At 48.1% G+C, this 21,094-nt stretch overlaps 1 protein-coding gene across 1 annotated transcript in view; it reads right to left on the bottom strand.

Annotated features, from left to right (window-relative positions):
• Window positions 1-10,151, bottom strand: part of nt5e (5'-nucleotidase, ecto (CD73)) — a 39,835-nt gene extending 29,684 nt beyond the window's left edge. Inside the window, 2 exon segments of the mRNA XM_055639478.1 lie at window positions 9,672-9,980; window positions 9,982-10,151. Of these exon segments, the coding sequence (XP_055495453.1) occupies window positions 9,672-9,980; window positions 9,982-10,002 (330 nt within the window). The 5' untranslated portion in view covers window positions 10,003-10,151.
• Between the last annotated feature and the right edge of the window lie 10,943 nt (window positions 10,152-21,094).

Below are 21,094 nucleotides of genomic sequence, written 5' to 3'. Positions count from 1 at the left end.
TGCCACATTCGATCCTGACTATGGGTGCTGTTTGTATGTAGTTTGCATGTCTCCCTGTGCCACGTGGGTTTTCCCCAGTGCTCCGGTTTCCTCCCACACTCCAAAGACGTACACGTTTGTAGGTTAATTGGCTTTGGTAAATATTGTAAATTATCCCTGGTGTGTAGGATAGTGCTAGTGCACAGGGATCGCTGGTCGGCGTGGACTCGGTGGGCTGAAGCACCCGTTTCCATGCTGTATCTCTAAACTAAATTAAACTAGTGTACGGGTGATCGCTGATCGGCGAGGACTGAAGGGGGGGGGGGGGGGGGGGGGGGGGGGGGGGGGGGGGGGGGTTCCCTGTTCCCATGCTTGGGCAGCATCTCTGGAGAAAAGGGATAGGTGATGTTTCGGGCCGTGACCCTTGACTCAGTCCGACGCACGTGTTCCAACCCGAAACGTCACCCATTCCTTTTCTCCAGAGGTGCTGCCCCACCTGCTGAGTTAGTCCAGCATGTTATGCCTTTCTTCAGTGTAGACCAGCATCTGCAGTTCCTTCCTAAACATAACTTTCATTGATATCGGCAGCCAGCTCTCTTCCCTCTACCCCCCCCCTTCATACTCACCCACATTTCCATTTCCCCTCCATCTGCATTCCTTCCTCTGGCACGATTGATGCCTCTTCTCCCCTTATCGCCATATCTTCAGGGTGCAGCGGGTAGAGCAGCTGCCTCACAGCGCCAGAGACCCAGGTTAGATCCTGACCACGGACAGGTGCTGTCTGTATGCAGTTTGTACGTACTTCCTGTAGCTGCCCGGGTTTTCTTCAGGTGCTCTGGTTTGTTCCCACATTGCAGGTTTGTAGATTCATTGGCCTTGATTTCCACGCTATATCTTTAAAACTTCTCACACGTTTTGTCTTTTCATTTCCGGCCTTCCAACAAAGGCAATAGGTGACTTTTCAGGTCAAGAGCCTTCTCTCAGTCTGAAGAAGGATCACGACCTGAGATGTAACCTCTTCCTTTTCTCCAGAGATGCGGCATGACCCTGTCCCACTTAGGAAACCTGAACGGAAACCTCTGGAGACTTTGCGCCCCACCCAAGGTTTCCATGCGGTTCCCGGAGGTTGTAAGTGGTTGCAGGTGGTTGCAGGTAGTGGAAGCAGTTAAGGAGACTGACAAAAACCTCCGGGAACCGCACGGAAACCTTGGGTGGGGCACAAAGTCTCCAGAGGTTTCCGTTCAGGTTTCCTAAGTAGGACAGGGGCATAACTCTAGCAATTAGTGATGAGCAGTTAGATTTAGCTCTTGTGGCTAATGGAATCAAGGGATATGGGGAAAAAAGTAGTGATTTTGGATGCTCAGCCATGATCATCTTGTATGGCGGTGCTGGCTCGAAAGGCCGAATGGCTTAGTCCTGCACCTATTTTTTATGTTTCTATGTAATTTGTACCTATTCACCTATCATTTACCAGGCTTTGTCCTGCCCTTACCTCTTGTTCAGCATCACCCTCCCCCCACCCCACCCCTATAATCAGTCTGAAGAACGGTCCCGACCTGAAACTTCACCTATTTCTTTTCCCCACAGATGCTGCCTGACCCACTGAGTTACTCCAGCACTTTGTGTCTATTTTTTTGTAAACCAGCAGTTGCAATTCCTTGTGTCTATATTTAACAGCTTTACAAAGTCACTTTCTCCAGGATGTCAAGTGTATGCCAAGGGCAAAGCACCTGGCGTAGGCGATCTTTGTAGTGTATTTATTCATCATATTGATCTTTAACTCAGGCAATGGAGTGGACCTTGATCCCTGATCACTACCATTGACCAAAGAAAACTATCTGTGTTGCCTCCAACACAATGGTCTGAGCATTGAATTCTCCAGTTTCAAGTAATACCCTCTTGCCCGTTTCTCTCCCTCGCCACCTACTCTGGTGCACATACATGTCCCCATCACCCCAAGCCAGCTGTGTTTTCCCCCTCCTCCTGACATTCACCAGACACCACACACATCCCCAAGTCCCCAACTTCCATTTTATCGCCGCTCTTTCACCTACCCCCGTCCCCTGCCTCCAGCTTTAAACTTCTCTTCCTACATCTGATACCCTTCCGTCCCCTTTCCACCTCTGGCCCTTGTCTCTTAATCTACCCATCTGTCAATCAAACCTCCCCCCTCCTCACCTGTAACCACCTATCACTTGCCTGGCTTTGTACCCCCCCTTCCAACATTCCCCTCCTTACTACAATCAATCTGAAGAAAGTTGGCACAATAGCACAGCGGTAAAGTTACTGCCTTTACACAGTGCCAGAGATCTGGGTTCGATACTAACGTCGGGTGCTGTTTGTGCAGAGTTTGTACCCTCTCCCTGTGATAGTGTGTGTTTTCTCCGTGTGCTCCAGTTTTCTCCCACACTCCACAGGCGTACAGGTTTGTAGGTTAATTGGCTTCCTCACACTTTTAGACGTTAAAGATACAGCGTGGAAACAGGCCCTTCGGGTGATCGCTGGTCGGCAGGGACTCGTTGGGATGAGGGGACGGTTTCCATGCTGTTTCTCTACAGTGTAAAAGTCTGGGGAAGCCAATTAACCTACAAACCTGTGTGTCTTGGAAATGTTGGAGGAGACTAGAGCCCAACTGAACTAAGGACCCCAACCCAAAATGTCACCTGTCCACTCCCCTCCTCAGATGCCGCCTGACCTGCTGCCTTCCTCCAGCACTTTGTTTGTGCACATGGTCTAAATCTTTGGATGCCAAGTAGTTTCTAAGCATCTGAGAATTGAACTTCTCATACATAACATTGTTTACGGGTCATGTCACAGACACCAGTCCCTACCGTAGCATTCACTGACCTATTTCGCTTAAGCTGATTAACAGGAGACTTAACTACCAGCAGGCCCAGGAACTCCAGCTGAAGCGAGTTATAAACAGCAGAAGTAGAATCTTAAAACTCATATATTCACTCTTACTGCAACAGTTATAATGTTTATTTCACAAGTTCAAGGAGCAGAATTAGGCCATTTAATCATGGCTGATCTAACTTTCCCTCTCAACCCTATTCTCCTGCCTTCTCCCTGTAAACCCTGACACCTTACTAATAAAGAATCAGCATTAAAAAATATCCATTGACGTGGCCTCCACAGGCATCTGTGGCAATGAATTCCACAGATTCACCACCCTCTGACTAAAGAAATTCCTCCTCATCTCCTTTCTCAAGGTACATCCTTTTATTCTGAGGCTGTGCCCTCTGGTTCTAGACTCTCCCACTGCGGAGACATTCTCTCCACATCCACTCTCTCCAGGCTAATCTAATGGTCTTGTAGCTTTCTCCTGTACGCCGAGTCATCACCGCCCACAGTTCGGCCGACAGCACTGATGACACAGTGTCAGCCTCTCCCATCTCCACTGAATCTTCTCTCAAACTTCCCAGTTATAAAACGAACAACCCCCCAAGCAGACTCTCCAGCCCGGGGCAAAAACCTCACCAATCACCTCTACCCCCTCTTGTACCATCACATCTTGTAGTATTCTGACAGATCTGTACACAAGTGCCAAGATGTGGCAAAGCTTTAGATAATTTAAGAATAAAGAGTAACCAATTTAGAATGGAGACAAGGAAACACTTTTTCTCACAGAGAGTGGTGAGTCTGTGGAATTCTCTGCCTCAGAGGGGGTGGAGGCAGGTTCTCTGGATGCTTTCAAACGAGAGTTAGATAGGGCTCTTAAAAATAGCGGAGTCAGGGGATATGGGGAGAAGGCAGGAACGGGGTACTGATTGGGGATGATCAGCACATTGAATGGTGGTGCTGGCTCGAAGGGCCGAATGGCCTACTCCTGCACCTATTGTCTATTGTCTATAATTCTGGCACCACTTCAGACAGGAGTTGTGGACGTAGCCCAGACCATCACACAAACCAACCTCCCTTCCATTTACTCCATTTACACCTCACGCTGCCTCGGCAAGGCCACCAGCATAACAGGACCAGTCTCACCCCAGACACTCTCTCTTCTCCTCTCCCCCATCAGCCAAGAGGTACAAAAATTTGAAAATGCACACCTCCAGATTCAAGGACAGTTTCTTCCCAGCTGTTATCAGGCAACTGAACCGTGCTCTCACCAACTAGAGAGCGGTCCTGACCTCCCATCTACCTCATGAGAGACCCTCAGACTATCTTTAATCGGATTTTACTAGACTTTAACTCGCACTAAACATCATTTCCTTTATCCTGTATCTGTACACCGTGACGGCTTAATGTCTTGTCTTCCGCTGACTGGAGAGCACGCAACAAAAATACTTTTCACTGTACCTTCTTCTTGCGTACGGCGTGCACAGCCTAAAGTTGTACGACAAATTGTTCTATTTGATCTTATTTGATTGTGCCCGCCGGGTTGATTGCATTCATCGAAACAGGGAGGACCACGTGTAGGTTGCAATCTCCCACCCTCACTGTACCTCAGTTCACGTGACAATAATAAACTAAACTAAGAGTTAATTGTCCAATGTATCGGGGCAGCAGCAATGAAATTCTTACTTGCTTTGGTTTAGGTTTATTCTTGTCATGTGTACCGAGGTACAGTGAAACGCTTTGATTTGCATGCTATCCAAACTGATCAGATAATAGACAGTCAGAATCGTATTATCCAGGATGGAAATATCAAATACTCGAGGGCATCACTCAAAGGGGTAAAGTTTAAAGAAGATTTTGGGGACAAGTTATTTTACACAGAGGATGGTGAGTGCCAGGAACGTGCTGCCAGGGGTGGTGGTGGAGGCGGGTATGATAGGCACGTGTTTATGCAGGGAATGGAGGGATGTGGATTACGTATGGGGCAATAAGACTGGTCTTAGCATCATGTTCAGCATAGACATTGTGGGCTGAAGGGCCTGTTCTTGTGCTGTACTGTCCTATGTTCTATTTTCCAATACTCTTCATAAATACGATCATGTCTAAATCAAATACAATAGAGCAAAGGGGAAGTTACAGTGTGCAGAATATAGTTCCCAGCATTGTAGTGCATCAGTTCCAGAGACAAGGTCCAGTGTCCACAAAGGGGTAGAGGTCACTTCAAGTCACTTTTATTTCTATAGCACATTTAAAAAACAACTCTCGTTGACCAAAGTGCTTTACATTGGTGGAGGCACTAACGTTATACAACAGTGGTTCATAGATTAAGTACATACATAAATACATACATATAGCCCTCCCTCAGAGGATGTCAAGAAAGGCTTGGGAGTAAAGATGAGTTTTAAGTCTCGATTTAAAATAGTCGATGGAGGGGGCAGTTCTGATGGGAAGAGGGATGCTGTTCCACAGTCTAGGAGCTGCAACCGCAAAGGCGCGGTCGCCCCTGAGCTTATGCCTAGACCACGGGTTGTTCAGTAACACCAAGTCGGCCGATCTGAGGGTGGTGTGGTGGGTAAGCAGACTTTTGATGTAGGTGGGGGCAAGCCCGTTAAGGGCTTTGTAAACATAAAGAAGGATCTTGAAATTTATTCGGAACCGCACAGGGAGCCAGTGGAGAGAGGCCAGAATCGGGGTGATGTGGTCCCTTTTTCGGGTGCCCGTCAGGAGTCTCGCTGTGGAATTTTGGACCAGTTGCAGGCGGGACAGGGAAGATTGGCTGATGCCAGTGTAAAGGGAGTTGCAGTAATCGAGGCGGGAGGAGATAAATGTGTGGATGTCATCAAACTGCAGGAATTGTTTTATTTTAGCTATTGTCCAAAGCTGGAAGAAGCTAGCTTTTACCACGGCATTGACTTGTTTGTCAAATTTCAATGCAGAGTCAAATATTTAACGCTTAACACTGAGCACTCAGGAGGTACAGTGCGCTCTGCGTAGGATCAATCCACGCAAGGCTGCAGGCCCGGATGGAGTACAGGGAAGGGTACTAAAGGACTGTGCGGTACAGCTGGCGGAGGTATTCACGAGAATCTTCAATCTATCTCTATCTCTGGCAACGGTCCCCAAGTGCCTGAAAACAGCCACCATAGTGCCGGGGCCGAAAAAGTCCAAAGTCACCAACCTGAACGATTACCACCCGGTTGCCCTAACTCCAATCCCAATGAAGTGCTTCGAAAGGCTGGTCCTCTCCCATATCAAATCCAGCATCCCTGCCTCACTGGACTCTCATCAATTTGCATACAGGGCAAATAGATCAACAGAGGGTGCCATCTCCCTGGCTCTTCACACTGTCCTGACTCACCTGGACAGACAGGGCACGTACGTGAGGATGCTCTTCATTGACTCACCAAGCTCACCACCAAACTCCACCCGCTAGGCCTCAGCTCGCCGATATGCGATTGGATCCTGAACTTTCTGACGGAGCGACCGCAGGCAGTGAGACTGGGCCCGCACCTGTCCTCCACTATCACCCTGAGCACCGGCACACCACAGGGCTGTGTACTGAGCCCCATGCTCTACTCCCTCTTCACTCACGACTGTGTTCCTGCATTCGACACCAACACCATCGTGAAGTTTGCAGATGACACAACAGTGATTGGGCTGATCACCAATGGTGATGAAATAAAATACAGGGCGGAGGTGCAGAACCTGGCGGACTGGTGCACATGTAACAACTTGTCACTAAACACCTCCAAGACCAAGGAGCTGATTATTGACTTCAGGAGGTCCCATAATGGAGAATACGCCCCAATCTCCATTTACGGGGAAAGTGTGGAGAGAGTGTCCAGCTTTAAGTTTCTGGGCACTCACATTTCAGAGGACCTCACATGGTCCACCAACACCGCTGCGCTGGTCAAGAAGGCACAGCAACGACTGTTCTTCCTGAGGACATTAAAAAAGACTGGTCTGCCCCAACAGCTGCTGACAACGTTCTACCGCTGCACCACAGAGAGCATATTAACGTATGGCATCTCTGTGTGGTATCTCAGCTGCACGGAGGCGGAGAGGAGAGCTCTTCAGCGCGTCGTCCACAGAGCGCAGAGGATCATTGGGACAGAGCTACCAGCCTTGGAGGGCATCTACCACACACGGTGCCTCAGGAAGGCCGTCAGCATCCATAAAGACTCATCACACCCCTGTAACGGACTGTTTGAACTACTTCCCTCCGGCAGACGTTACAAGGCCTTCTACGCCCGAACCTCCAGACTCAGAAACAGCTTTATTCCAAGAGCTATAGCGGCTCTGAACCGGCCCTGCTGAATGCCCCCCACCCCCCCTGGACTGTCTCCCTCGGATGGTCACGACACACAGCTTATTTATTTATTTTACTTTTCTTTTTCATCGGTTGGAGCTGCATACTAAATCTCGTTGCACTGACGTGCAATGACAATAAAAGATATTATTATTATTATTATTATTATTAATATCACGCCAAGGTTTTTGACGTGAGGTTTGGGTAATGGGGTAAGGCTTTCAAAGCTGCCTGCTATCTTTTTGATTGAGTCCGAGGGGCCGAGAAGGATGACCTCAGACTTACTCTCGTTTAGTTGGAGGAAGTTCTGGGCCATCCAACACTTTATATCCTCGAGGCAGCGGATAAGGTTAAGTAGATTTAATCGGTTGTTGGGCTTCAGGGGGAGATAGAGCTGTGTATCGTTTGCATAGCAATGGAAGGAAATGCCGTGCCTTTGAATGACTTGGCCTAAGGGGAGCATATACAGGGAGAAGAGAATGGGGCCAAGGATGGAACCTTGTGGAACCCCGCAGCAGACTCTAGCTGGGGAGGAGAAAGAGTTGCCTATGTTAGTTAGTAGAGAAACTCCTACCTTTGAGAACCAGCTCAGGGCAGTGCCATCAATACCAACCCCGTACCGGAGATGGTCAATTAGGATGGTGAATCGAACAGTACCTTGGGCTATGGAAAGACTGTTAAGAAGCCTGATTACAGAGGAGAAAGAGTTTTTCCTGAGTCTGGTGCACATTTTACAGGCATTCTGAATTACTCCAGTACTTTGTGCCTTTGTTTTTTGTATAAACCAGCATCTGCAGTTCCTTGTGTCTCTAGGAATAATGCAGAAACAAGGAACCGCAGATTCTGGTTATTATACAAAAGTGCTGGATTAACTCAGCAGTAACTGAAGAAGGGTCCTGACTCTAAACGTCACCGTTCCATGTTCTCCAGAGATACTGCGTGACCCGCTGAGTCTCTCCAGCTCTTTGTGACTTTCTGTCTCCAGAAATAATCTAGTTGATTTGATAAGGTTTCCTCTTGCAGTTGTTTTTGGTGTTGGCAAATGCAAGAGCGGTCAATCTCTCGCTGAGATCGATAAAAGACAGGCACAATTTTCTCACAGTGCTGACTCATATCAAAGGAGCAATTCTCTGGTGCTGAGCGGATTCCTCACGGACCACAAATCTGACCGAAGCTGGTTATCTTTCTGAAGTTGGGAAGTGATACCGTTAAACCCCGTTAAAGTAAATTGCCGCTAGCTGCACTTCAGCAGCCTGGTACACAGCTATTCACAGGATGCTCGCATTCGCTGGTAATTTGCCGCTATGTTTTGTCTCTCTGCACCACAGCACAGTAAAAGCCAGAAAAGCGGAACTGAACTAATACTCTTTCAGCTAGTTTTTGTTTGTGTAAACCAGTATCTGCAGTTCCTTGTTTGCCGTTATTGTACCTTGCGGTAAATGCTACGATGTGTTGTGTTTTAATTTGCTACATTTAAAGTGAAAAGCGTAGGAAGGAACTACAGAAGCTGATTTACACCGAAGACAGAAATAACTTCTGGACGCTGACAGATCTTGTACACAAGTGCCAAGATGTGTAAAAGCTTTAGTTAATTAAGGCACCACTTCAGCCAGGAGTTGTGGACGTAGCCCAGCCAATCCCACAAACCAACCTCCCTTCCAGTTACACTTCACACTGCCTCGGCTTTACGCTTTGGTTTTACGCTGGAGTCACTCAGAATGTCAGGCAGCACCCCTGGAGATAGAGACGTGGCACATTCCTTTTACATAGAAACATAGAAATTAGCTGCAGGAGTAGACCATTCGGCCCTTCGAGCCTGCACCGCCATTCAATATGATCATGGCTGATCATCCAACTCAGTATCCCGTACCTGCCTTCTCTCCATACCCTCTGATCCCCTTAGCCACAAGGGCCACATCTAACTCCCTCTTAAATATAGCCAATGCCTCAACTACCCTCTGTGGCAGAGAGTTCCAGAGATTCACCACTCTCTGTGTGAAAAAAGTTCTTCTCATCTCAGTTTTAAAGGATTTCCCCCTTATCCTTAAGCTGTGGCCCCTTGTCCTGGACTTCCCCAACATCGGGAACAATCCAGAGATCCAGAGTTTTATCCAGAGATGATACTGATCCCGCTGAGTCACTCCAGTATTTTATGTATGTCTTTAAAATAACACGCACCGGACTCCGAAATGTTTTCGCGTCCCATGCGGGAAATACCAGCCTTTGCTTGGTTGGTGGGGGGGGGGGGGGGGGGGGGGGGGGGGGTCAACCAGTTGGATCACAGACCCGGCAGAGGTACCGGCGAGGTACACGGGGGTGGAGAGGAAGGGAAGGAGAAAGAGGGGAGGGGGAGAAAAGGGAAGGGAGAGGGGTGGAGGGGAGGGAGAGAAGGAGGGGGAGAGAGGGGGGGGGGGGGGGGGGGGGGGGATGGGGGTAGAGAATGGGGAGAGAGAGGTGATGGTTTAATGTAGCATCTCCCTGGTTTAGCCACGCACGGAGCTCCGGCCGGTGCGGGTCAGGGGCATCGAGGGTGTTCTCTTACCATGGCATCGTAGCCCAGCTTGGTCATGAAATGAGCAGCCTCGCTGCCCTTGTAGTAGTTGAACCAGATAGTGCCCTGGTACTGGTCTCCCGCGTCCAGCAACAGCACGTTGGCATCGCTGGCCCGCAGCTCCTTGACCTTGGTCAACCTGCGGGCCACGCCGGCGAAGCAGCGGCTGGTGTCGGTGCCGCACCTGCCCGAGTCCTCGCTCGTCTGCTCCACCCGCCCGTGTACATCGTTGGTGTGGAGCACGGTGAGCTGGAAAGCGGCGGCGCGTCCGGTGCACAGCAGCAGCAGCAGCAGCAGCAGCAGAGGCGGAGGAGCAGCCCATGGTCTGTGTGATACAGTACAACTGTGCACAGCAGCGCCGAGATACTGTGCGTTTAGCGTGAGCTGCTGACAGCGCGGATCCGCTACGAGTTTGACGGGAGACGCAGCGCTCGGTTGTAGCGCAGGGCAGGGAGACTCTGACTGCAGTCACACGGGCTGGGTGCTGGGTGAGTGTATCCAGGGCATGTGGATAAAGAGCAGGTCAGGCTGGGAGGGGCCACTGGTTCTCACCGGCCACCCCGGCCCATCCCCAAAACTGTGATGACCTCGGGTGCCGTCTGTGTGGAGTTTGCATACTCTCATTGGCCTCTGTAAATTGCCCCAAGGCTGTAGGTGAGAGATGGGGACTTGGAGAGAATTTGGATGAACAAGGAATTGCAGATAAAACATGTGTTGGAGTAACTCAATGAGCCAGGTCTCATCTCTAGGGAACATGGTAACGTTTCGGATGGTGTCCCTTTTTCAGAATGCAGATGCAGGAACCTTGACCAAAAATCAAAGTGCTGGAGGAACTCAGAGGAACTCAGGCAGCATCTGTGGAGAAGGATCCTGTGGAGAAGGATCCTGACCCAAAATTCCATTTACCAGAAAGTTGCCTCGGTTAGAGTCTGAAGATGGGTCCCGACCTGAAAGACAGCCACCCTTTTTTCAGTTTACTTTAGTTTAGGTTAGAGATACAGCTCAGAAACATGCCCTTTGACCTTTGACCTACCCTGCCAATTAACCTACAACCCTCTACATCTTTGGAGTGTGGGAGGATACCGAAGATCCCGGAGAAAAACCACTCGGACACGGGGTGAACGTACAAACTCCGTACAGACAGCACCCGTAGTCTGGATCAACCCCGGGTGTCTGGAGCTGTAAGCGCTGTAAGGCAGCAACTCTACCACTGCACCACAGTGCCACCCAGAGATGCAACCTGACCCGCTGAATTACTCCAGCTCTTTATGTGCGTCTTGGGTTTGAGAGTATATGCTTTAAGGAGCAGTTCGACACTTTGATTGTTTTCTCTAAGATGACGGAGATTGGGGGTTGATGGGGGGGGGGGGGGGGGGGGAGGGGGGGGGGAGGGAGTGAGTGGGGGGGTGGGGGGGGAGAGAGACTGATACATGATAATGAGAGGCATACACTGGGTAGACAGTCAGAACATTTGTTTGCAGGCTGGAAACGTCAAAGACCAGGCATAACTTTGTGGCGAGAGAAGCGAAGTTTAAAGGAGAAGTGCGGACTTTGGATAGAACGCAACAAAAAAGCTTTTCACTGTACCTCAGTACACATGACAATAACCTGAACTAAACACACAGGCCAAGGAGATCAGTTTAACTTGGCATCATGTTCAACATGGACATTGTGGGCCGAAGGGCCTGCTTCTGTGCTGTATGGTCTAGGCTCCATGTTCATCCACCCTTCAGGATGAACGGTGCAAATTGGATTTAACGTTGGACAGCCATGAGGTGAGTCAATATCTGTAGAATGTCCATCCCTGACCCACCTTTGTCACTAACCATATATGACTGGACCAGCTCCATGCTGACTCCAACATCTGATAGTGCTCCATTTAACAAAGGTAACACTGTTATTGCAAAGAAGAGATGGATGGGTCCCCTGGATAGGCATGGGATATGGATCACATGTAGGCAGGAGGGTTTAGTTCAACTTGGCATCATGTTTGGCACGGACTGAAGAGTCATAGTCATACTGGATGAAAACAGGCCCTTCGGACCAACCTGCCCACGCCGACCAACATGTCCCATCTACACTAGTCTGTGTGCGTTTGGCCCATATTCCTCTAAACCTTTCTTATCCATGTATTGTCTAAATGTTTCTTAAATGTTGCGATAGTACCTGCCTCAACCCCCTCCTTCAGCAGCTCGTTCTGTATACCCACCATACTTTGTGTAAAAAAAAGTTACACCCCTCCCCCCCCCTGCCCCTCACCTTAACCTATGCCCTCTGGTTCTCGATTCCCCTACTATGGGCAAGAGACTCTGTACATTTACCCTATCTATTCCTCTCACAATTTTGTACACGCCACATCCTCCTGTGTTCCAAGGAATAGAGTCCCAGCCTGCTCAACCTCTACATATAGTTCAGGCCCTTGAGTCCTGGCAACATCCTTGTAAATTTACGCTACAACATCATTGCTATAACATGGTGCCCAAAACTGATGAGGCACATAGCAGCCTTATCAACATGTTATATAGCTGCACCATGACCTCCCAACTATTATAATCAATACTTCGACTGATGAAGGCCAAAGTGCTAAAAGCATTGTGGGCATAAGGACCTGTTCCTCTGCAGTACTGTTCTAATTTCTAATACTATGCAAACATAAAGTCAAGTAAAAACTCTAGTACAATAGATGCAAAACATACAGAGTGCAGTATATAGTTCTCAGGATTGTAGCACATCGGTTCCATGGATATAGATCTTGTGCAGGCAGAGGGGATTAGTTAAATTGGCAGCATATTCGACACACAATGATGTCCTTGTTATTGTGCTGTACTGCTCTATGTTCTTTTTCACAGCTGCAGCAGCATGATCATTGTGGGCAGAAGGTCTGTTTCTGTGCTGTACTATCCTATGTTCTGCATTCTATGCAACATGACCTGCTCGTTTTCTCCAGTACTCTTTGAAAGGGATGTGGGATCAGTGTAAATAGGAGCCTGATGGTAGGCATGGCTCAGCGGGCAGAAGGGCATGTTTCTGTCCTGTGTGAGTCTTTGACTCATTGATGACTTCCCACTCCTGGCACTGGCTCTCCAGACTATGTTTAACTGAGAGGTGCTGTGGGCTGTGGTCAGGTGGTTCAGGAAATAATGAGTGAATTTCCTTGATTAATATTTATCTCCAACCCATCATCACCTGAAATAACACAAAGCGTACTGCAGCTTAACGCAACAGGTTAGACAGTATCTCTGGAGGACGTGGATAGGTGACATTTCAGGTCGGGACCCCTCGGACTAATAGTCTGAAGAAGGGTCCTGACCCAAAACATCACCTGTCCATGTTCTCCAGAGGTGCTGCCTGACCCTTTAGACTTTACTTTAGAGATACAGTGTGGAAATGGGCACTTCGGCCCACCGAGTCCGCACCAACCATGATCACCCTGTACACCAGCACTATCCTACACACTGGGGACAATTTACAATGTTACCAAAGCCAATTAACCTACAATCCTGTATGTCTTGGAGTGTGAAGGGAACCGGAGCACCCGGAGAAAACCCTCGCAGTCACAGGAAGAACTTACAAACTTTGTACAGACAGCACCTGTGGTCAGGATCGAACCTGGGTCTCTGGCGCTGTAAATTGTCCCTACTGTGTAGGATAGTATTTGTGGGTGGGGATAGCTGGTCGGTGCAGACTCTGAGGTTCGAGCGGCCTGTTTCCGTGCTGTATCTCTAAACTAAACTAGAGACATTGCCTCTGGTCCTCTCACTACTGAAGGAACACAGATTTTTTTGTTACCTGCATACAATTTCCGCCATTCCTATGAATACAGCAAAATGTTAAATGTATTTAACTTTTCAATCTTAATTTTCAGCACAAGCATTCAGCACAAAGCATTCAGCACAATGGTTTATTCTAAACATAGTGTACCTTGGTGTCTCATATGAATCAGATCTGCTCATCACGTTTGACTAGGGTTTCAGAAAAGATGTCTATAGTGGCACCTATTTTATTGATGGCATTAATCTGCTTCATATTTCATGGGAACTGATGTTCTGATTGGTATCTAGAACATGGTGGTCATATTGGTGTCTTGTGCTGTTCTAGATCCACAGATTTGAGTTGCAGAAGTCTATCACACAACCAAACAAGAGTGGTGACACAGTGTGACTTTACAACTGTTAGAACCACATCTAACAGAAATATATAAAATTATAAAAGGTCTGGACAAGCTAGATGCAGGAAAAATGTTCCCAATGTCGAGGGAGTCCACAACCAGGGGTCACAGTCTAAAATTAAAGGGAAGGCCATTTAAAACTGAATGATAAAAATCTTTTTTAGCCAGAGAGTTATGAATTTAACCATATAGCCATATAACAATTACAGCATGGAAACAGGCCATCTCGGCCCTTCAAGTCCGTGCCAAACACTTATTTTCCCCTAGTCCCATCTACCTGCACTCAGACCATAACCCTCTATTCCTTTCCCGTCCATATACTTATCCAATTTAATTTTAAACGAACCTGCCTCCACCACCTTCACTGGAAGCTCATTCCACACAGCCACCACTCTCTGAGTAAAGAATTTCCCCCTCATGTTACCCCTAAACTTCTGTCCCTTAATTCTCAAGTCATGTTCTCTTGTTTAAATCTTCCCTACTCTCAATGGGAACTGCGGGACTTGGAGCTGTTGCTGATGCAGCGGGACTCAGAGCTGAGCTGATGCAGCGGGATTTGCAGCGGGACTCGGAGTTGAGGCAGCGGCCTGGAGCTGTTGCAGTGGGACTCAGAGCTGACGCAGCGGCCCGGGGCTGGGGCTGCGGGACTCGGAGCTGATGCAGCGGGACCCGGAGCTGATGCGGAGCTGTTGCAGCGGGACTCGGAGCTGATGCAGCGGGCCCTCAGAGCTGACGCAGCGGCCCGGGGCTGGGGCGGGGACTGGGGCTGGGGCTGCGGGACTCGGAGCTGAGGCAGCGGCCTGGAGCTGTTGCAGCGGGACTCGGAGCTGATGCAGCGGCCCGGGGCTGGGGCTGCGGCCTGGGGCTGCGGGACTTGGAGCTGAGGCAGCGGGACTCGGAGCTGAGGCTGTGGTGTGCCGACTCGGAGCGGAGCGGAGACGCCGTTCCAGCTTTCGGCAGCGGCGACATCACCATGGAGGTCCGCTGGACTGGAGAGCGGCATCTTCGGCCTGGATCACCTCAGCGCAGAGGGAGAACAGGGAGGGAAGAGACAGAGACTAAGACTTTTGCCTCCATCACAGTGAGGAGGTGCTTGATGAACTCACTGGATGTTAATTTGTGTTTATTGTATGTTTTGTTATTTATTGTTACTGTGTATGACTGCAGGCAACATAATTTCGTTCAGACTGAAAGGTCTGAATGACAATAAAGGAATCAAATCAAATCAAAAAAAAAAATCGAAAAGCTTGTCCACGTCAACTCTGTCTATCCCTCTCATCATTTTAAAGACCCCTCATCAAGTTCCCCCTTAACCTTCTGGGTTCCAAAGAATAAAGACCTAACTTGTTCAACCTTTCTCTGTAACTTAGTTGTTGAAACCCAGGCAACATTTTAGTAAATCTCCTCTGTACTCTCTCTATTTTGTTGACATCCTTCCTATAATTAGATGGCCAAAATTGTACACCATACTCCAGAACTGGCCTCACCAATGCCTTGTACAATTTTAACATTACATCCCAACCTCTATACTCAATGCTCTGATTTATTTACTTTTCTGAATTTGTGGAATTCTCTGCCACAGAAGGCAGTGGAGACCAATTCATTTAAAAGAGAGTTAGATAGAGCTCTTGGAGTTAGCGGAATCAAGGGGATATGGGGAGAAGGCAGGCACGGGTTACCGATTGTGGATGATCAGCTATGATCACAATGAATGGCTGTGGTTTCAGACAGTGCCAGATTTTGCCACACTGTGTCACGACATTATGGGAGAGGTGAGGATGGCCAAGCATGGCATTCCCGAGGATGGGAGGGGTGATGTGGGGTGATGGCAGTCTGGAGAAAGGTTTGATCTCCCTTCCCTTCTCAAAGATTGGACCTCCCTTATGTTCATAAGTTCTCGGAGCAGAATTAGGCTGTTCGGCCCATCAAGTCTACTCCTCCATTCTATCGTGGCTGATCTATCTTCCCCACTCAACACCGTTCTGCCTTCATCCAATATTCCCTGGATATCCTTACCCTGTAGGCTGGCAGAGGTCTGGAGAAGGATTGGACCTCCCTTGTGAACCTCTCTTACCTGGAGAAAGGTTGGACTTCCCTTGACATTGGCTCAGCAGCTAAATATATCCCAGATCAGTAATCAGGAGCACTTCAGTCTTTGTAGCCCTTTCCGATTGAACGTAAACTGATTTCAGGAAGGAACAAGGAACTGAGGATGCTGGAATCTTGAATAAATCACAAAGTGCTGGTGCATTCAGTACCTTACCTTGCTGGTGCATTCAGTACAGTACCTTACTCTGCCAGACCCGCTGACCTACTCTAGATTTCAGTAAGGTAGACAAAAATGCTGGAGAAACTCAGCGGGTGAGGCAGCATCTATGGAGCGAAGGAAATAGACGACGTTTCGGATCGAGAGAATTCCACAAATTCAGAAAATTAAATAAAATACGTGAGAGAAGGAAATAGGCGACGTTTCGGGTCGAGACCCTTCTTCAGACTTTCAATAAACTCTTTTGTGTCCATCACACACAATTAAATAATAGATTCTGGCGCTGGAGGAACTCAGCGGGTCAGGCAGCATCTGTGGCGGGAACTGAACATACAACGTTACAGGTCGGGTGCATTCTTCAGTCACTGGATTCCAGTTTTCAGCATCTCCAGAGTTGTGTCTGCATGTTGAAACTGAACCACAATCTACCTCATTGGAGACCCTCGGACTAGTTCAGTTTAGTTTAATGTCACATGTACCGAGGTACAGTGAAAAGCTTTTGTTGCATACTATCTAGCCAGTGGAAAGACAACACATCATTATAATCGTGCCACTGTTCATTGCAAGATAAAGCCTGCAAAGTCCGATCAAGGATATTCTGAGGGCCACCAATGAGGTAGATAGTAGTTCAGGACTGTTCTCAGGTTGCGGTAGGATGATTCAGTTGCCTGATAACAGTTGGGAAGAAACTGTCTCTGAATCTGGAGGTGTGCGTTTTCACACTTCTATATCTTTTGCTTGATGGGAGAGGGGAGAAGAGGGAGTGACCTGGGTGCATCTCATCCTTGATTATACTGCTGGCTTTGCTAAGGCAGCCTGAGGTATAAATGGAGTCAATGGAAGGGAGGTTGGTTTGAGTGATGGTCTGGGCTGCGTCCACAATTTCTGCAATTTCTTGCCGTCTTGTGTCTTCCCAAACCAAGCTGTGATGCATCCTGATAAAATGCTTTATATGGTGCACCTGTAGATGTTGGTGAGAGTTGCAGGGGACACACTGAGCTTTCTAAGGAAGTAGAGGTGTTGGTGTGCTTTCTTGTCCCTTGCTTCAATATGTCTGGCCCCGGGGAAGTTGTTGGTGATATTGACTCCTAGGAATTTGAAGTTTTCAACCATCTCTACTTCATCACCGTCAATGCAAACTGGGGTATGTGCACCGCTTCACTTCCTGAAGTCCATCACTATCTCCTTTTGTCTTGCTGGCATTGAGAGAAAGGTTGTTGTCCCGACACCAGGACATGAGGTCGATCTCCTCCTGCACTCCGTCTCATCATTATTTGTTATCCGGCCCACAATGTTGGTGTCGTCTGTGAATTTGAAGATTGAATTAGATTTGTACATGGCTGCACAGCCGTGGGTGTACAAGGAGTAGAGAAGGGGGCTGAGAACGTAACCTTGCGGGGCACCAGTGTAGGATTATCATAGAGGATGATTTGTCCCCTAGCCTCACTGATTGGGGTCTGTTGATCAGGACTATTTTTAATTGGACTTTATCTTGCACTGAACATTATTCCCTTCATCCAGTATCTGTTCACTGTGGACAGCTTTATTATAATCACATAAAGTCTTTTCGCTGACGGGATAGCACACAACAAGAAAGCTTTTCATTGTACCTCAGTACATGTGACTCGAATGAACAAAACTAAACCTCTCACTCAGAGATATTGCTATAGGAGCAGAATATTGTTTTTATAATTTATTGAACTTCTGTAGAGTCATACATTGTGGAAACAGGTCCTTCGGCCCAACTTGTGCACACCATCTACACTAGTCCAACCTGCCTGCATTTGGCCCATATCCTTCTAAATGTCCTATCCATCTACCTGTCTAAATGATACTTAAATGTTGCGATGGGACATGCCTCAACTATCTCCTCCAGCAGCTCGTTCCATACACCACAACCTTTTGTGTGAAAAAGCTACCCCTCATGGTCCTATCCTAAATCTTACCCCCCTCACCTTAAACCTGTGTCCTCTGGCTTTTGATTCCTCTACTCTGTGCATGAGACTCTCTGCATCTACCCAATCTATTCCTTTCATGATTCTGCTTGTTTATTATGTCATCTATTGAGTACTTGTTTACAGACCTGTAGTACTGCTGCAAGTAAGAATTTCATTGTTCTATTTCAGTACATCTGACCATAAAACACTCTTGACTCCCTTCTAAAACGTATGGATGATCTGACGTATCTGACAAACGTCCTATGTGTTATAAACCTCCATAACCTCCTGTCACAAGGGGAAAGCAGAAGTCAATCCCTACACTGGGTTCATTCTCTGAAAGCAGACTGATAATATCAGCTGAGAATTAGACCAAACAGTGGAAGCCACAAGGGCAATGGTTGCTCCCACTTCCTGCTTCCTGAATTGAATTGAAAAATACAGCCAGAAAACAAGCCCTTTGGCCCACTAAGTCCACACCGACCCCGACCATCCATCACTAGTTCTATGTTATCCCACTTTCACATCCACTCCCTACACGAGGGCCAAATAACCCACAATCCTTCACGTCTTCATAAGATTATGCCACAGGAACAGAATGAGTAGATTTGGCCCATTCAAGTCTACTCCTCCATGGCTGATCGATCCCATTCCCCTCTCAACCCCATTCTCCTGCCTCCTCTCCATAACATTTGACACCCTTACCAATCAAGAATCTGTCAATCTCCGCAATAATAATTCCCAATGACTTGGCCTTCACTGGCGACTGTGGCAGTGAACGTCTTTGGAATGCGAGAGGAACCCGGAGCACCCGGACGAAACCCACTCGGTCTCAGTGAGAACGTGCAAACTCACACAGACAGCACCCAAGGTCAGGATCTAACCTGGGTTGACCGAGGCTGTGAGCAGCAGCAGCAGCAGCAACAGCGGCACCACCACCACCTGCCGCACTGGCCGCAGCAGTAAATAATCACTAGATGTCAATTTTCTGTGTAACAAAACACCCAGTGCAAATCTTTGGACGTTTTAAGCTGGGAATATTTGCAACCTCATTTGAATCATTTCCACATTACTTACGGAGTGGGAAGGAGCGGGGAAAATATGGTTGGCAAGATGTTTGTAGAACCTGGTTCTACTAACATCTTGTGGATGATAGATATTATGGTTTGCTTGATATGAAACAGACTTACCAATGACTCACATCCTGCTGACATCAGGTTTCCAGCACCAACTGGAAACAATAATTACAAACAATGGAATTAGTTGGTGGGGCAGTTTATGTGGAGAGGTGGTGGGTCATTATTGTAATAGAGGGAGTGCAGAGAAGGTTCACCAGACTGATTCCTGGGATGTCAGGACTGTCTTATGAAGAAAGATTGGATAGACTTGGTTTATACTCTCTAGAATTTAGGAGATTGAGAGGGGATCTTATAGAAACGTACAAAATTCTTAAGGGGTTGGACAGGCTAGATGCAGGAAGATTGTTCCCGATGTTGGGGAAGTCCAGGACCAGGGGTCACAGCTTAAGGATAAGGGGGAAATCCTTTAAAACTGAGATGAGGAGAACGTTTTTCACACAGAGAGTGGTGAATCTCTGGAACTCTCAGCCACAGAGGGTAGTTGAGGCCAGTGCATTGGCTATATTTAAGAGGGAGTTAGATGTGGCCCTTGTGGCTAAGGGGATCAGGGGGTATGGAGAGAAGGCAGGTACGGGATACTGAGTTGGATGATCAGCCATGATCATATTGAATGGCGGTGCAGGCTCGAAGGGCCGAATGGCCTACTCCTGCACCTAATTTCTATGTTTCTATGTCTATGGAGCGGGCTGCCAACGGATGCAGTAGAGGCTGGTACGGTGGAGCAGTGGTAGAGTAGCTGCCTCACAGCGCCAGAGACTCGGGTTCGATCCTGGCTATGGGTGCTGTCTGTATGAAGTTTGTCCATTCTCCCTGTGACCATGTGGGTTTTCTCCGGGTGGTCTAGTTTCCTCCTACACTCCAAAGATGTACAGGTTTGTAGGCTAATTGACTTGGTATAATTGTAAGTCATCCCTACTGCGTGTTGAACTAGCGTTAGTGTACGGGGATCACTGGTCTGTGCGGACTCGGTGGGCTGAAGTGCCTGTTTCCACCCTGTATCTCTAAAGTAAAGTAAACTTAACTAAACTAAATAACATTTAAGTAACTTTTGGACAGCTACATGGCTAGGAAAGGTTTAGAGGGATATCAATTTGCCAAATGTGGGCAAATGAGACCAGCGTAGATGTGGCATCTTGCTTAGTATGCATGAGATGGGTGGAAGCTTACTGGGCAGTAAAGGGTCTATGACTCTATGACTCAGTAAATATCACCTTCTAAGGAAGACCCTCATGGGTATAACATCATGAGGGGAATATGGTAAATGCATGAGCAGATTCACGAGGTTGTTGCCAGGACTCAAGGGCCTGAGCTATAGGAAGAGGTTGGGCAGGCTAGGACTTTATTCCTTGGAGCACTGGGGGATGAGGGGTGATCTTAGAGAGAGGTGTATAAGATCATGAGAGAGATCAATGAGTGAATGTACAGAGTATTTTATCCAGAGTAGGGGAATCAAGAATCAGAGGGCATAGTTATAAGCTGAGAGGGGAACGAACTTGAGGGGCAAACTTTTTCACACTGTGGGTGGTGGGTATGTCAATAGTCAATAGTCTATTTAATTGTCATTTGGACCCCTGGAGGTCCAAACGAAATGCCGTTTCTGCAGCCATACATTACACACAAATAGACCCCAGACACAACATAATTTACATTTTACATAAACATCCATCACATAGCTGTGATGGAAGGCCAAAAAAACTTATCTCTCCACTGCACTCTCCCCCCCCCCCCCCCCGATGTCAGAGTCAAAGTCAAAGCCCCCGGCTGGCGATGGCGATTGTCCCGCGGCCATTAAAGCCACGCCGGGTGGTGCGAGGTCGCACACCGGGTCTTGGTGTTAGAGACCCCGGCGTGCGCTCGCAGAGTCCCGCGGCCATTCCAAGCCGCGCGGGGCAGTGATGTAGGCC

Source organism: Leucoraja erinacea, chromosome 8, assembly GCF_028641065.1.
Source record: "Leucoraja erinacea ecotype New England chromosome 8, Leri_hhj_1, whole genome shotgun sequence".
In the NCBI taxonomy this organism is placed as follows: Eukaryota; Metazoa; Chordata; class Chondrichthyes; order Rajiformes; family Rajidae; genus Leucoraja; species Leucoraja erinaceus.
Note: the sequence above shows the minus strand (reverse complement) of the source record. Positions and strands in the feature narration are given on the sequence as shown.